Source organism: Aspergillus neoniger, assembly GCF_003184625.1.
Source record: "Aspergillus neoniger CBS 115656 unplaced genomic scaffold BO87scaffold_7, whole genome shotgun sequence".
NCBI classification, from domain to species: domain Eukaryota; kingdom Fungi; phylum Ascomycota; class Eurotiomycetes; order Eurotiales; family Aspergillaceae; genus Aspergillus; species Aspergillus neoniger.
Genome location: NW_020291135.1, coordinates 495,510 through 511,808, shown reverse-complemented (window position 1 = coordinate 511,808; position 16,299 = coordinate 495,510). Strand labels below are relative to the sequence as shown.

The window sequence follows — 16,299 nt, the reverse complement described above, 5'->3', positions numbered from 1 at the left end:
GGTTTTAGTATTTCTGCCTTCAGTCACATTAAAATTGTGAGGGATCGGCAACGAAACCGACCAGGTGGTTGGTCGGGTGAAACGACATCAAAAAGATGAAGACGATGAGGAGAGTATGGTGACTGTATGTGCGTGCATCGAAACATCCAGAATAGAGGCTAAGTGTCTTCTGTCATCTCGAGAGCCTCCAGGATATTGTAAGCAGCAGATTACGAGGACTCAAGAAGGGGGCATCAGGAGATGCCGATAAAGCCGAACCCCTCGAATGCCACCACTCCCACAGCCATTTCCAACCTTTCTTTCTGCCCTACGCCTCGTGCACGACCCACACAGCCATCACCGAGCCAATCACTACTCGACACCGGCAGTGGAGAACGGGCCATCAGCCAGCCCTGTGACGGGCCAGGGAATCCAATTCATCCTGCTTTAAATCCCACCCGTTCACCGTTTTTCTCCCCTTCGCTCCCTTTCCCTTTTCTTTTCTTTTCTTTTCTTGCAATAAAGTCATCCAGGATCCTCGCGTGCTCTTCATATCTCCAGACTAGTCCAGGATTCTGCCCCAAGTTCTTCAGCGTACACCCGGTGGACTGGTTCTCGACAGATCCCCCACTGTTTTCCTATCGAGTGTCTGTATCTCCGCACAAACACAGACCACCACTTCCCCTCGTCGCTTACTCTGATACCACGCTCGGTCTTCGCTGAAGTTATATTTAATTGCTATTGCGACTCCCCCGCTCACGGCACACTTTCCCTCACCCGTCCGTTTCATCTCCCACGCCGTAATTGATGTACTACCACCACTCCCACCAGGGTTGGTCTGGTGACTACCCTCGGCAACAATCGTGGGGACAACCCCCGCCATCCTCCTATCCTTACCCGTAAGCCTTTCAGGAACACTATGCGCGAATTATCTCCTAACCGGCATCTCCAGATACTCATCCAACGCGCAATACCAACCTCCCCCAGGCCCGCCTCCGACTTCTCATTACTCACCACCGCCCGGCCCCCCGCCATCTCACTACTATCCTCCTCCTGGTAGTTACCCGTCTCCGGCACCTTCCCCTTACTACGGCCAGCACCATACTCCTACGCCGCCGCCTCAGTCGTCCTCACCTCATCAACGGTCTTATCACAGTAAGAGAGCTATTCCATAGTATCAATATGCGACTCAACCCATATTAACTTCATGTAGACCGCTCGCCGTCATGGGGTCAGAACCTCCCGCCCCGCCCGCCTCAGGATTCGCAGCACTTTGGCAGGGGCGCCCCATCCAATTACCGCTTCCAGTATTCCAACTGTACCGGTCGGCGTAAAGCCCTCCTAATCGGTATCAATTACATCGGGCAGCCGAACCAGCTGCGCGGGTGTATCAACGATGTTACCAACATGTCGACGTTTTTGAACCAGAAGTACGGATATCGCAGGGAAGACATGGTCATCCTCACGGATGATCAGAAGAACCCGATGAGTATACCGAACAAGGCCAACATCCTGAGGGCTATGCAATGGCTGGTGAAGGACGCGCAGCCCAACGACTCTCTATTTATCCACTTTTCGGGACACGGTGGTCGTACACCCGATCTTGATGGTGACGAGGAAGATGGTACGATGCACCCAAACAACTCCAGAAGACTGTAACTGACATCTCAGGCTACGATGATGTTATCTACCCGCTCGACTACCGCACCGCAGGACATATCGTGGACGATGACATGCACGCCATCATGTAAGTCACCCTTTGTGATCTATTTCCTTGTCGATACTGATGGTTCAGGGTTCGTCCACTACGCCCCGGTGTCCGTCTAACCGCCATTTTCGACTCTTGCCACTCCGGAACCGCTCTCGATCTCCCTTATGTCTATTCCACGCAAGGTATTCTGAAGGAACCCAACCTGGCCAAGGAAGCAGCGATGGACCTATTCAGTGCCATCAACTCCTACGGAAAAGGCGATCTCAGCAGTGTCGCGCAAACTGCTATCGGCTTTTTCAAGAAGGCCGCCAATGGTGACACCGCGCGCCAACGGACCGTCATGACAAAGACCTCGCCCGCCGATGTGGTCATGTTCTCCGGCTCCAAGGACACTCAAACCTCGTAAGCAGCCCTACCTATCCGATTTAATTCTAGTTTGCCTACTTACCATTGATCTACAGTGCGGACACATTCCAAGACGGTGAAGCCCGGGGAGCCCTGAGCTGGGCATTCATCAAGACCTTGCAGCAACGACCCAACCAAAGCTACCTGCAATTGCTGAACTCGATTCGCAATGAACTGGAGGGGAAGTATTCGCAGAAGCCGCAGCTGAGCTGCAGTCATCCATTAGGTAGGCGCAATGCATCACTAGTCCCTCCGAGGACGGACATTGACTAACTGATTGCCCGGTAGATACCAATTTGCTTTTTGTGATGTGAGACGATCACGCAACACGATGCATAGCGAGAGATGATTTTTGGTTCATATTTTACATGTGCATATATAATTCCCAAACTATGGAGTTTCGGAATTTTTCATTATTATCATGACAGTATTGAATGAACGAGGTATTACATATACTGTACACTATGAAACCACGGGGATTAAATAACTCCGAACACTATTGATGCGATAAAGTTACTGTGCTCCTTACCTGTCTGAAGTTCAAAACACTCCAGCTACGCCACCAACACATACCAAGCCACATTTCTCAGACTCAGAAAATAGCTCCTTGGCGGGTGTAGATAGGTATCACTCTTAGACAGCACAACAACCAAATACCATACAGCTTCATCATTTCACCCTCTTCACCTTCCCGATATACCAGCAATGAACAAACATCTATCCACATACCAATCACCCCATGTCCATCAAATAACCCATAACCCTAACAATCAATAACCCCCACCAAACCTCAGAGATCACATACACACACGTACATATCTACTTGGTATACATAAATGTCAATGTTTCCCATACCCCAACTAATAATTGAATAAACATCAATAATATTACCTCTGAGAAACTAACAGATCGTGACTAAATTATCGATCTAGGTACTATATACCCCCTTTTTGGGGGGATTCGGGCACGCCTTGCTTGAGATCTGTCATGTCTGGGGTGCAAATATCTGAGTAAGCGGGTATGAAGTACTCCGCAGGTAGGAGATTAATATGATAGGTTATATTTGGGGTCTGTGTTGGTAAGTAGTACTTGCTTGTTTACTAAAAGGGGGGGAGGGGGGTTCTTTGTACTAGTAGTAGTTGTTGGGTTGGGGAATGTGCTGAAGTAGTGGTGGAATATTCTTTGTAAGTGGTTTAAGGATGTGTGTTTAAGTGGTGGTGTGCACTAGAGATACTACTATGTGGTGTACTTTATAGGCTCTACAATATATATTTATTATACTATACTAAGTATGTTACAGGAGTAATGAATCAAGCTGAACTTATGACAGTGTAGTAAGAACTACAGTATTGAAGAGTGGATTAGCTACTAAAGTAAATCACTACTAAGCACTAACCTATATACTACAACAATATCAGCCTACAATATCTATCCCCCAGCTCAACACCTAACTAACCCATACACCTAACTATAGTAGTACTCTAAGCACTAGCATATTGTGGCAGTGTATGACTTCCCATCATCATCATCATCAATGTCTAAGACATTCATGTCTGATTCAGGTATATATAGCAATAAACTCTATATTTGGTATCTTTGTATGCAAGTATATGCCAGTTGTTAATGTATTGACGTACATAGTGCTTCAAATCCGTTACAGCAGTAGCAGTAGCAGTTAAGTACTACTAGGTTCTGAATATCCCCTCCCGCCCGGAAATTATGCATATCTGCCTACTTCCCAAATCTATCAGTACTTACTAGTATTATTTAATGGTAGCCGTTAATTCTTCGAGTTACTGGGGTACAGGCAGACAATATATATACAGCCTTACAGATAGGTAAATAGATAGATACTAGATAAATAGATGATATTGATCAACAATGTAACTATGCCCTTTTACCTGGGATTATTTCCATACAAGGTATTTGAGTATGAAGAATTACAGAGGTAAAATACATACATACATAATGCCAGCAATTTCCGCTCCGGCCCCCCCTGTTTCAGTCTGTTTCTCTTGGCAAAGGGTGTTTGTTCAGTGGGTTGTTGCCGTCGGGCTGATGTTTGTCTTACTCAGTGGGAAGGGTGGGGTCGGGTTTTCCGGGTCCTCATTTCATATAACTACTCTGAACTAACCATCTAGTCTAATTTACGGGATAGGGGAATGTGAAGAATTTGCTGGCGCTGTTACCTTAGGTAGTATTTAACTGACTAGTAATTAACTACAATAGGGGCTGGAAAATATCGGAATTATCGGCACGTAGTATCTAGTCTCGACTGCTAATCTATCAGATGCAACTTAGACTCCACTGTATCTGACTCGATATCGTCCGTGGCTGGGCCGGGTGGGGTCGTCTGAGTAAGTAAGGCTGGTGCGTGATCTGCGCTGTTGTATAACGCTAGAAAATCTCAGATGAGATGAGATGATGAGATGGCTGAGCGTTGAGGGGTTTTGTCTGCTGTGTTGGTTGTTGGTTGGACGGAGACTGGGTAGAGGTGACATCAAGTGTAAATACTTGGTTAGGCGATGTAGTACAAACCCACCAAGAATAGTATGCATTTAGATCACGATTGCGGTGAGCTTCTCTCATCAAGATAGATCAATTCTCGCGAAAGAGCTGTGCTTGCGGCTGTTTGGTGGAGTACAGTGTGCCGGTAAATCTCTGCAATGGTTCCTGTACTTAGCTTGTGGATAAGGGTAATATAATCTCTTGGCTGGCGAGGTAGTATGTTCGTGCGGCCTGGGTTTGGCTCGCAGGGTCCGACCTTCTCATCTTAGATTCGGTATGCCGTGTCTAGAACGACGGCTCGTAGAATGGTTCGTTTGATAATGCCATGCCTCTGGGTCGTCAAACATGCCCAATTGATGCTCTAGCTGCCTCGGTAGAGAGGTGAAAGTGGCTGGATGCTGCGGCAGATCATGTATTTCTCGTCTGCAATCTCTCAGAAAGAGAAGCGATGAGTCAAGACAACGGTTACCAATTGTTGCTGCATCATCCACTAGCCTTCAGTGCGCCTGAGGTCTATTGCTGCATTCTTGCCAACAATGAGCATATTGGATCAGACATATTCCAGAGCATCTTCAACCGCAGGATAGAAGAACTAAGTTCACTAGTTAGCCCACAAAAACAATCGGAGCAGTCCGAAATCAATCGCAACCGATGCTTGGTACTGTGCAGTGTGCAATATCAGTGTGACCCATCTGATCCACACAGGCGGGATCGTGGCTAGATCCGAGATTTGTAAACAACCCGTAGCTCTTGTTGCGACTCGCGAGAGTATGGAGCATGACGGGCCAGGCCAGATCCGAGGTCGGTCACAACCCACAGGACCTAGAAATAATCTCGCCACTTGATATACCAAATTGTGTGCGATGCGAAACAAGTAACGCGTCATTCGCGCCTGCGCTCTTTTCAAGACTCCATCGGAGGTCGGAAGATGCGCATTAGAAGCGTTGACTAATGTGGAGATCCGGAGCGGTGGCTGTACGGCACATTGCATAGCCGTAAGACGAGACTAGCTGGCTAGCTGGCTGGCTGGAGGTAAAGTATACTTCTGCCTGGTGACAACAAACCAATGTCGTGTCAAAAATCATTCCGTATTTTCGGGAAAAAGAACTCAACATGACTGCTCGGTTGATCTGCCCGAGTCCACTGGCTGGAAAAAATTCTGACCAGCGATCCTCGCAAAATGACAAAGCTTGGTATTGATGCAGGTGAGACGTCGGAAAAGGCGTGATGGCTGAGGTGGTGCTTGCGCGGACTCCCATGACTCGGGAGGCGATGAAAGGCAGGCTGTGTGAGAAGCAGAGGACAGAATTAGTGTCCACCATTTTGTGCTGCATGCGATCCAAGCTCAGTCGGAGCCGGAGTTGGTTTCCGAGTTGAGTAATGAATGACCAGCGCTCATGGCACTTACCGTCTCTAGACTGCATTAATTGAAAGAGCAAAGGAAGCTGTAGCGACTCACGCAACAGAGGCACTGAAAATTGGTAATCACACCATCGGAGTCCATGGAAACCACGTATAATCAAAACAAGTAACAATGATAATTCCTTATTTTCACAATACTATGGTACTGCGGTTCCATTGAGCCGCAGATATCATGTCAATAAGGTGCCGTGATCGGCGAACTACGGCTGATCGGGGCCATTAAAGTTGGGTGAAAAAAATGTCCAGCTGGCTGCCGTGGCAGCTTGGCCAGCTGCCATTGGTAAAGGCATTCAGACATGGCCCCAGTTGGCTTTTTCCATGGGACGCCAGCAGCCGCTGCTTCGGGTTCAGGACGACGTCCCCCCAGCCGATTTTGAACCAACCAACCACGAAGCGCATAAAAAGAATTTTCTTTGTTTTTCAGGGTAAATGCAAGATTGCCAATTTCCCCGGAGCGATTCATGAACAGGGGGGCACACCCTTGAAGCTCATTTCCTTAAATTTCTTGGCTTTGAGATGTTACTGTTTCGGGGATAGTAAGCACTATACGAGTAAGTTAGCGAGGGAGTGGGAGCTCGCTAGAAACCTCAGACCTTCCCTCCTAGGCCAAAGTCAGTTACGAGCGGAACGGAGTCACGCCTACATCGCAGGCCAATCCCTGTGCAATGCTACGCACATGCCCGTGTCCGGACCCACCCGCAGCAGCCGTGAGGACCCGATGAGATCATGTCCCAGCCCCGATTCAGCACTAGTGACTACATCTGATTCGTCAAAGCTGGTGGATGGAGATGGTTGGAGTGGATGGTGTTTCACCTTGCAGGCAACGGGCAATGTGGCTGGCTCTGCACCTCCACGCTAAGCCCGTTAGTTCTGGCCCTTTTTGGGTCATAGTGCAGCCCGTAGGTTTTACACAGATTATTATTGTTATTTACTGCTTTACGAGTGAGGAAGAAAAGGGAAAAGAAAAAAAAAAAATGAAAAAAAGCAGAGTCAGTGCCTACTCTGGCTGTTGTGTTCTGACCCTCTTAGGGGGTCTCCCCCCCGTTTAATGACCCCATTAACCCATGAAATTATGTCACTATGCATGTATGCACTTCGTATGAATGTATTCTGCAAGTCTCCAATACGGAAGCTTTACCATCCATACTTAAGTACTTCCCAGCATGCAAGTAGGAAGCAGTAGTGGACTAAAATCTCGCCATTCCGACCGGACTGTCTCTCATTATTGATGCCTACAGAGTAACAATAACCGACACACTTGCCTGTTCCAAACATACATACAAACATACACAAAAGAGAGCGCAGCCCCAATCGTATCGCGTTGGTTAACCCGCAGTGTCCGGTGGGATGATATTACTAGTGAGTCGTTGTCGTGGAGCATGGGTCCATGGGCCGCAATCGTGTGCATCATCCGCGTACGTATTGATCCATAACGGCATAACCCCCCATACGGAGGCGCTGCACAAGCGATGCTCCAATGCATGTTTCATCTTGATATCTATCCATAGAAACAGCTGAATGCTAGCCATCAACCTGTCAATCCTCTGCTGGATTTCGTTGGTGGACGCCTCAATCGCCGCGTCATCCCCCAGAAGTGACGGCGGTTGGTGCACTCCAATCGGCTGGGTTCCTAGGAACGGCAAACGGCGAGCCGAGCGGTTAGGAAGGACAAGGATCTGATATGGATGGAAGACAGTCGAAGGGCAATTAGCAGGATCTCGATCAGGAGTTAGTTGAAATCTTCCGTACCGTAGTTTTTCTAGTGAGGAGACGAGAGAAATTGGAACTGGTCCACCATCCACGGAGTTCTCCAGCACTTTCGGAGCACCACCGGAGGGGGAGAAGGGGGAGAGGAAGAGAGATGGAACCAAGCAATGCAAAAGTCTGGTTCGGTCAAACTAGACTGTACAGACACAAAACACACGCTGTCTTTCCTCGTCTCCGCCATCGCAACAAAGGATGGCAACAAAGGGCCAACATACGATCGGTACGGGTTACACGGGAATACGCCGCAGGAAAAAAAAAAGTCCCCAGGTAAGGTAAGTATCCATTGTGTCTGTAATAAGCCGGTGAATACTCCGCGAGTCCCCACTTTTTCTCCCCTAGTGCTTGGGAGCTATAATTATAGTCCTGTATTAAGTATTTTTTAACCCCCATCCCATCCCATCCCTACACCGAGATCAGACGAACCGTCTGACTTGTCTGGAGTTAGACTAACCACCACCCGATTCTCTCGTTTCTTTTCCACCCCCTGCCGCTCTATCATCAGTCTTTTCTTCCTCAATTGTCTTCGGCTTCCGCGGCATATCCTTGAATATACTTGCATTCCCACCTCAGCTACTACTGCTCCTCCTATATCCTCTTATCCCGGAGTATCTATTACTATCGTTTCCGCCTAGTTCTATCCCACCCTCAATCCGTTCCTGGTATACACCCACCACAATCAAAAGAATATGTTGACCTCCTCGTCAACCGACTCCTCTCGCTCCTCCTTCTCCGGCAGCCCCGTCTCGCAACACCCTCCACACCATCAAGTATGGTTTCCTCCTGCTCCCCGCCGCCGTCCGCAACACTACAAGATCCCCCGCTACTACTCGACGCCCGTGAGGGAAGATGCCCCAGACTCGACCCCTCTACAAATGTACGGATTGGAGGAGCGCGCGCCATCTATTGCTGAGAAGCCAAAGCTTCTGCGCCGCTTTTCCCACGCCCTCGACGACATCAAGGAAGACTTGACCCTCCAACCCAGCAGCGAGAAGATCCGAAGCAAGCGTCGCCAGTCCATCTTCGGGATAGATGAAATCGCCGGATCAAGCGGATCGATCTCCTCACCTTCTATGGATGTGCCTGTGGCGGCCGAACCGCAGCCCCCGAGGCCCCGTCCCCTCTCGATATTCGCCTCTGAGCCCTCCAGGAGGCTCAGTCGGCGGTTTTCCATCTTCGGATCGAGACGGTCGAAGAAGTTGACGCCCGGTCAGGCCGGGAGTATCTCGCAGCCCAATTTGATTGGGGCATCGACTCAAATATAATCTCATCATCGACTCTCGATATTGCATCATTGTCACCATCTCTATCGCCATTATCCTAATTGATCGACACGACGAGAGTTAATACACATAGACGCCGACAGCCGCCCCCGCACATACATCACCACAAGTACCAACATAACCGACCCATCCCAACCCAAGCATGCAACCCACGAACCCAAAACCGCATCTTTATAATCGGAGTTCAGCACGGCGCGGCGAGCATCATTCGATCCTTTGATTTATAATACCAGTCAAAAGTCTTTCCTTGATCATACATTCATCCATACCTTCCTTACCGGGCCCATTTCATTTCAATATTGAATACATTTTTTCAAATTCTCATTTTCAATTCCCATTTACAAGGTTGGGTGTCCGCATTAGCTCGGTGTTTGGTGTTAAGTTTATCTTGCTTTGAGTTTGATTTTACCTCGATATGCAGGTTTCCGTTTGCTTCGCATTCATTATTTGCTTCTACAAGCAGAAGAAGAATCGCAATTGCACATTCAACCAAAACATGTATTTATATACATACCCATGCTCACCTTCACACCTCTTGGTGATCGGGTATACATCTGTATATAGATCATGTATATACATATACATTGATGATCATATATTTTCATACTGCATGGGCGGGCGGCATTGTATAGCCTTATTGTTTATTTTCATCTCCACAAAAAACCATCATGTTTCATATACACACCTGCATCAATGAACAAAGAGTTCCAAAAGAAATACTACTAATCCACTGCAGTAATAGTAGTCAAATCACCTGTTGTATACCATACTCTAAGAATAGTAACTGAATATAAGATGTACAGTTCATCATATCCACCCACACACCACGCCAGGCACAGCCAATCAACCCACTCGTTCATCAGTATCCAATACGGGCTTATTCATGTACCTGCATGCAACCAACTTATCACCATCACAGTTACTTACTACTAGTTGCCTAGTTTTATCGTTATCCTTTATCCTTTATCATTATCGTAAAGTTACCCCTCCGCGCTTAACCGTAAATTGCACCCTCGTTATCGCTATCGCGACATAAGTAGTGCTAACTAACTAGTCTCGTCTTATTCTGATGTATTGAGATATGATCTGGTGGGGTGGGTGTTACTCCATACATAAGCAGTTAGTTATTATATGGTAGTACCTATAGTAGATATGAAATAGTGTTGTACACAAATACCATCATCATTATCATCACCATAACCGGTCCATCCATCAAGGGATTCCCAAGTAAGTAACAGGCGTAAGTGGGGAAAAGAACAAGAACAAGAACAAGTGACAAGGGTCTCTGCCTTGTTTTCCCCTCCCCTGCCCCCCCTTTCCCCTCACGGTTTAACTTCCAAGCCAATACTTGGTTTTTTTCTTAGTTTTGCCTTGCAATTCCGGAATTTCCGGGGATTGAACTTACAAACTAACAGGCGAAGTAGGCTACCTTCTCAATCTATTCTAGGCGAATGAAGGGAACCGAGGAGCGGGGGAAGAAGAATAAGAAGGTACCAGAATAATAATGCTGTGCCTAAGCGCCGGGAAGTGCAGGGGTGATTGTAGTAGTTAGTACTTGAGTGTGTAAGGAGACAGGTTTTAGTTGCACAAATCAATGACTCGGTTATCCCCAGACTACTGTTTACTAGACCAACTAATCGGTTACTTCTGGAATACCTATACATACATACTTACATTGGACTCGAAACCAATGTACCTATCTGTACGCTGTATCCAAGTACCAGGTAAGAAGTGAAAGTGGGACAAGTGGGTGTCGTACAGAGATGGTCGGAATTGGAAAAGGGGCGGTTACCTTAGTTGTGTTTAATTTCCGGTTTTGGCTTCCTTGTTCAGTGGCTTAGTCTTAGTACAGCAGGGAATTAGTTTACTAGACTAGTTCAGTAACTGTCCGGGCGTTTTGGGAGGGGTCAAGCTTTTGGTAGGAAATGAATTATGACACAATAGAGAATAAATTTTAGAAGGGAAAGGGATGTATGGATGGAGTGGAATTTCCGAAATGAGAGGGTTTAATATACTGATTATTAGTGCTAGTACTTCGTTGTAGGTAAGTGGCTGACTTGGTTTGGTTTGGTTTCCGCCGACCGTTAAGCCCGAAAGGAAGAATAGATTAGTTAATTTAAGTAGATACTAGATAGATTAATAGACAGTAGTGGTGTTGGTAGTAGTGTCCAATCAAAGTGGAACTAATTAGAACGAAATGGAGTAAGTACCTGTACCTACAGTAATAGTAAATAATATAATGTGTATGTGCTCGCCAATCAGAATAATTGCAGTTCACCCAACGCAAAGAAATCAGCCTGTAAAGAAGAGATGAGTAGTGGATAGATAGAAGGTGAACCGAGGTGTAAAGCAGACTGAAGAGACGAATCCAAAAAGAGATACAACACCCAACCCCACCCATAGATAAATGAACCGCAAATATACACCACGCACTCCTCTCTAATAAAAAAAAAAAAAAGAAAAAGAAAATAAATATGGGGATGATAGATATCCTCTATCTCATCAACGGTCCCATCCAATCTATCAGTCATATTGGTCCCGTGCTCCCACCCCGAGATAAACAATGATGTCAGCGTGCCCTTCTCCCAGCTGATGCCATTTATAGCGTGACACTCTCCAGATCTCGCACCATCACGGACATTTGTGCCCGCTTGGCTGCCTCTGCAACAAGACTGAAGTCTCGTAAGAAAGGTGCTGTCGCCGTCGGGCCGCCCGACCCAGTGACTTGGTGGGGGTAGGTGTCCGCTGCAGGCTGGCCCATCGTTGCAGCAGCAGCAGAGGTTTGTGAAAGATCGGTGAGGTTTTGTTGCTCGCTGGCGTTTGCAGTGGAAGCTTGAGATTGAAGCTGCATCTGAGCGGTTTGGCTGTTGACTGCGGCGGCGGCGGCGGCGGCGGCTGCGAGACCCAGGGTGTTTTGAGGTTGCGATGAGTATCCTGGTGAGACGTGTGCGGTGGACTGAGGTTGGTTGAAGGGAGTCAAAGTGCGGGAGGAGCCGTCCATGTTGTATTCTCTATATATCTATGGTGGAGGAGAGGTGGTGGTGATAAGGACGATAGCGATGTGAGAAGTCTATGAGGGCGGCAGCGATCGCGAAGGGGAGGGAGCGACAAGGGAGCAAAAGGCTAGGCTCAGCTGGCGGGATGAGATCGCAGTCCAGGCGTAGAGAGGGTATCGGGGATTGAATGGACTGATCCGGTGGAGTCGTTAGTCGCCTTAGCCTGATCGCTGGCGTATAGAAGATGGTGTGATGAGGGGAGAAGAAAGAAGGAAAAGAGGCCGGCAGAAGAGAAAGAAAGAAAAAGCGCCAGCCAGCAAAGGAAAAGTAGCAACACGTGGGGCTCGTCCCAGAAGGCCGCGGTATGACGTCCGGCAAGGCTAAAGGCTGATAAGTGGAATTTCCACGAACGGATGACGCTGAACCGGAAAGTGAGGGACGGTTGCGATAGTCACAGATAGTCGGGGCGCTGCGATCAATTGGTCGGGATCGTACTTTTGGGACGCAAGGTCAATCAGGCGATAATATACTGAGAGTTAGCGAGGGAGGGGGGAAAGGACAATCATCGAACTAGTCAAGCGGAGATCAGTTCAGTTGACGATGATCGACAATCCCCGTCGCGAGGAGCTGAAAACTATCAGACTATTGTGACTACTAAGGATTGATCTCTTCTCTTTCAGTTTTCCTGTTGCATTGCTTTTGAAAAGCAGCCCATCGGCCAGCAAAAATTTCGCGACAAGGTAATGCCGATAATTACCCGGCCGGTATGCGAGGCGGTCTCTCCGCCCGACCCCACGCGGGGTTTGCCTGGGAGATGCAGGTACCGTGACCGTATTACGCGGCGATGCCTCGGCTGAATGGCACGTGAGGTCAGGTGATTCTCCTGTGGTTTAATCACCCGCGCTAGTCCCTTTACGGTATTCCCCCACCACGAAAAATGACTCCACCCTGAGATTCGCATTCGAGAATTCATTATTCGGTGCGCATCACCGCCCCATCGCCCATCATGCGACATTCACATCCTCACCAGATCGATTTACTCATCCGCTGGAGCTAGGCTCGCATCTGATCACCATGGCGGAAGAAGACAATTTCGACACGGCGGCCATGTTCGAGGACCCCGAGGGCTTCTATGAACCCGAGCCCGAGCCCACCTTTGCAGAGCATCACATGCTCTCCGGCCAGAAAGTGCGCGTGCGCCTTGTTGGTAGCCATCCTCTCTATGTACGGCACTCTCGGTACCTCATGTTTCACCCGGTTTCAATCATTAATATCTCATTCTAGGGAAACCTCCTCTGGAATGCCGGCCGAACCAGCTCCCACTACATCGAGGAACGCGCCAGCACACTAATTGAGGGGAAGGATGTCCTCGAAATCGGTGCCGCCGCCGGTGTCCCGAGTATCGTCAGCGCCATTCTGGGCGCCCGCACCACCGTGATGACCGACTACCCGGACCTGGATCTTGTCCAAAACATGCGCTACAATGCCTCGTTGGCTGAGTCTCAGATCGTGAACCCTGGCTCCCTCCACGTTGATGGATATAAATGGGGAAACCCGGTAGAGCCGCTGCTTGCGTGCCTGCCCGCTGGTGCGACGGGCTTTGATGTGCTTATCATGGCAGATGTGGTGTACAGTCATCGCGAGCATCCCAATCTGATCAAGACGATGCGGGAGACCATGAAGCGGACCAAGGAGGCCGTCGCGTTGGTGATCTTCACGCCATATGAGCCATGGCTGTTGCCCAAGACGGAGAAGTTTTTCCCGCTGGCGGAGGAGAATGGCTTCCAAGTAACTAAGATATTTGAGAAGCTTATGGATGAGGTGTTGTTCGAGAACGACCCAGGTGTAAGTATAGTTGCCCCGCCTGGGTAACTGGCAATTTGGCTAACATACTCTAGGATGAACGTTTGAGAAGGACGGTCTTTGGATATGAACTTCGCTGGGCAGAGGAGGAGTTGAAATAGCATACTGGCGTTGGAGGAAATGGATGAGTTTATGAGTCATGACTCGCTTTGAGACGTGTAGCCAAAAAGATACGCCTACAATAAAAGTTGATTATATTAGCGATAAAATGCAAATAGACATGGCAGTATCTGCTTCAGAGCGAGCATGTTCAGAAGTAGACGACAATGTTGTGCTTGTTCCAACTGTATAGAGCCGTCAGTCACATGGACCCCACCGAGCCGCCCCGCGCAAAAATAACTTCCAGCAATTCATTCTCCGCCGCAAATCCACCGCGCAACATCAGCAACCGACCATAACTGTTGATCGCTCCCCCTCCCTCTCATCATGCCGGTACATTCCCTCAACGTTTTGCAATAGATCCGCATTAACCAACCACAGCTCATAGTATTGACCGGCTATCCCTGCTCCGGCCTCACCTACCGCGCCAACCAACTCGCAACGCAGCTCGAAGAAACCCAAACCGAACTCTTCAACACCGGCGCTCTCCCCTCCACGAAACCTCGCTACAAGGTCCATGTCGTACCTACTCACGATCCCTCCCATCCGCGAACCGTCTACGACCATGCCCGCACAGAAAAGGAGACCCGAGGCGTGGCGTATGCGCGGGCGAAGCGCGCCCTCGGCAAGGACAGTTTCGTGATCCTCGACGGAATGAACTACATCAAAGGATACCGGTATCAGCTGTGGTGTGAGGCGAAGGCACTAGGGACGACATGTTGCGTGGTATGCTATGCTATGCCCTCCCTCATCCTCCTTCAACAATAACAACCATCAAGCAACGCGCACTAACACAATCACCACCAGGTCCATGTCGGCACCCCCATCGACCAATGCGTCGCAAACAACGAGGCTCGACTCCGCCGCCAAAAAGACACAGACAACGACAACAGCAACGAGAACACTCCCCAGCCTGACGCCGAAGCACCATCCACCACCACCGAACCCACCTCCGACCAAGAAGACCCCTACCCCCCAGAACTCCTCAACAACCTCATCTTCCGCTACGAAGAACCCAGCATCCACAGCCGCTGGGACAAGCCTCTCTTCACCGTCCCTTGGACCGACGCCTCCCCCCCAATCGCCGAAATCTGGACAGCCCTAACCGGCATCCCGCACCCTTCAGCAGCAACCACCCCCGATCCCAACACCTCCGTATCAACCCTCACCTCAGCCCTCAACAACACCAGCCTCTCCTCAGCAGCAAGCACCACCACCACAGCGAATAATCCCTCTACATTCCGCACCAACCGCCCCAAAATCAAACCCCACCAAGCCACCGCCCTCCCCGCCGCAACAGACTCCACAGCCCTCTACAACATGGAAAAGCGCACCTCAGCCATCGTCTCCGCCATCCGCAGCTTCACGCTCTCCAACCCCTCCGCTGAAGCCGCCCTCGCGCAGTGCCAAGACGGCAACAGCAGCAGCGGTAATGGCCGGGGAATAAGCATCCCCGTCCCGGAGGCGTCCATGCCCGTTTATGTTCCGGCGCATGTGGCCACGTCCGGCACGACGGATGAATTAGCCGGCGCGGGCGGCATTCTTGCGTTGCCGAGACTGCAGAGGCTGAGGAGGCAGTGGATTGCGTTGAATCGGGCGTATGTGCAGGGGGCGCATGCGTCGAGTAAGGGCGGGTTGACGGCGGAGCAGGTGCCGGATGCGTTTGTGAGGTTTTTGAATGCGGAGTTTGGGGCGGAAAGCGAGTAATCGCATCTTTGAAGATTTCTTTGTGTTTTGTTGATTGGTTTTGTGATGAGGGTGTTGATTTTAGTTGGGACATGTTCTCTCGTTAAAAGGTAGTCGTTAAGGTGAAGGCTTGTTTACAGTGATGTGATAGAGACGGATGGGAAAAGTTCACCATAGAAGCGTGTGTTTTGCAAGTATTTAGAGAGCGTTTCATTTGTTATAGCTTACTGCAAATAACGTCTAGCTATTAGCCTACTAGCAGGCTACTTAACATACGTATATTATGAATAATTCAATCCTGGGTATTCATCGTATCTTTCAAGAAGACAATCGAAATTTACGGCTCAAATAGAGCCAAAAGGTAGATAGTGGGAAGAAAATAGCAAAACTTTTGATCCCCGCTAGCAGGGAAGTAGAGTAGAAAGCTAATGACAGCGACCCTCAGAAACTTGAGTAAGTAGTCACGCTATATCCAAAGCGGGGATTGAAGAATCCACAAAAAACAGGTGCAGGAGAAACAAAGAATATTCACAGGACAAAATGCACGTATGAACTCCCAATACATAAAATAATGGCAGGCCTC

At 48.9% G+C, this 16,299-nt stretch overlaps 9 protein-coding genes across 9 annotated transcripts; 6 read left to right on the top strand and 3 right to left on the bottom strand.

The window, feature by feature from the left end:
• Positions 1–77: 77 nt before the first annotated feature.
• BO87DRAFT_220416 (uncharacterized protein) lies at positions 78–734 on the top strand. Its single transcript, XM_025618687.1, has one exon. It carries the CDS (start codon positions 241–243, stop codon positions 700–702), a length of 462 nt encoding a protein of 153 aa, XP_025482543.1. The 5' UTR covers positions 78–240; the 3' UTR covers positions 703–734.
• Positions 735–786: 52 nt separating this feature from the next.
• BO87DRAFT_394711 (caspase family protein) lies at positions 787–2,368 on the top strand (the record flags this gene model as incomplete). Its single annotated transcript, XM_025625141.1, has 6 exons — positions 787–878; positions 932–1,134; positions 1,193–1,603; positions 1,651–1,726; positions 1,775–2,092; positions 2,152–2,368. The coding sequence occupies 6 exons, from the start codon at positions 787–789 to the stop codon at positions 2,366–2,368; spliced, it is 1,317 nt and encodes a 438-aa protein (XP_025482542.1).
• Positions 2,369–5,431: 3,063 nt separating this feature from the next.
• BO87DRAFT_220385 (uncharacterized protein) lies at positions 5,432–6,179 on the bottom strand. Its single transcript, XM_025618686.1, has one exon. The coding sequence runs from the start codon at positions 6,025–6,027 to the stop codon at positions 5,539–5,541; it is 489 nt and encodes a 162-aa protein (XP_025482541.1). The 5' UTR covers positions 6,028–6,179; the 3' UTR covers positions 5,432–5,538.
• Positions 6,180–7,290: 1,111 nt separating this feature from the next.
• Positions 7,291–7,848, top strand: BO87DRAFT_374110 (uncharacterized protein). The gene has a single exon (XM_025622714.1). The coding sequence runs from the start codon at positions 7,544–7,546 to the stop codon at positions 7,703–7,705; it is 162 nt and encodes a 53-aa protein (XP_025482540.1). The 5' UTR covers positions 7,291–7,543; the 3' UTR covers positions 7,706–7,848.
• A 345-nt stretch (positions 7,849–8,193) lies between these two features.
• Positions 8,194–9,271, top strand: BO87DRAFT_220365 (uncharacterized protein). Its single transcript, XM_025618685.1, has one exon. The coding sequence runs from the start codon at positions 8,479–8,481 to the stop codon at positions 9,052–9,054; it is 576 nt and encodes a 191-aa protein (XP_025482539.1). The 5' UTR covers positions 8,194–8,478; the 3' UTR covers positions 9,055–9,271.
• A 1,882-nt stretch (positions 9,272–11,153) lies between these two features.
• Positions 11,154–11,572, bottom strand: BO87DRAFT_220362 (uncharacterized protein). Its single transcript, XM_025618684.1, has one exon. It carries the CDS (start codon positions 11,471–11,473, stop codon positions 11,189–11,191), a length of 285 nt encoding a protein of 94 aa, XP_025482538.1. The 5' UTR covers positions 11,474–11,572; the 3' UTR covers positions 11,154–11,188.
• On the bottom strand, positions 11,573–12,365 carry BO87DRAFT_220361 (uncharacterized protein). Its single transcript, XM_025618683.1, has one exon. It carries the CDS (start codon positions 12,071–12,073, stop codon positions 11,672–11,674), a length of 402 nt encoding a protein of 133 aa, XP_025482537.1. The 5' UTR covers positions 12,074–12,365; the 3' UTR covers positions 11,573–11,671.
• A 613-nt stretch (positions 12,366–12,978) lies between these two features.
• Positions 12,979–14,204, top strand: efm7 (putative nicotinamide N-methyltransferase Nnt1). The gene is made up of 3 exons (XM_025620244.1): positions 12,979–13,292; positions 13,353–13,913; positions 13,967–14,204. The coding sequence occupies exons 1-3, from the start codon at positions 13,143–13,145 to the stop codon at positions 14,030–14,032; spliced, it is 777 nt and encodes a 258-aa protein (XP_025482536.1). The 5' UTR covers positions 12,979–13,142; the 3' UTR covers positions 14,033–14,204.
• A 96-nt stretch (positions 14,205–14,300) lies between these two features.
• On the top strand, positions 14,301–15,978 carry BO87DRAFT_353375 (putative RNA polymerase II Elongator complex associated protein Kti12). The gene is made up of 3 exons (XM_025621233.1): positions 14,301–14,363; positions 14,412–14,756; positions 14,838–15,978. The coding sequence occupies exons 1-3, from the start codon at positions 14,358–14,360 to the stop codon at positions 15,735–15,737; spliced, it is 1,251 nt and encodes a 416-aa protein (XP_025482535.1). The 5' UTR covers positions 14,301–14,357; the 3' UTR covers positions 15,738–15,978.
• The last annotated feature ends 321 nt before the right edge of the window (positions 15,979–16,299 follow it).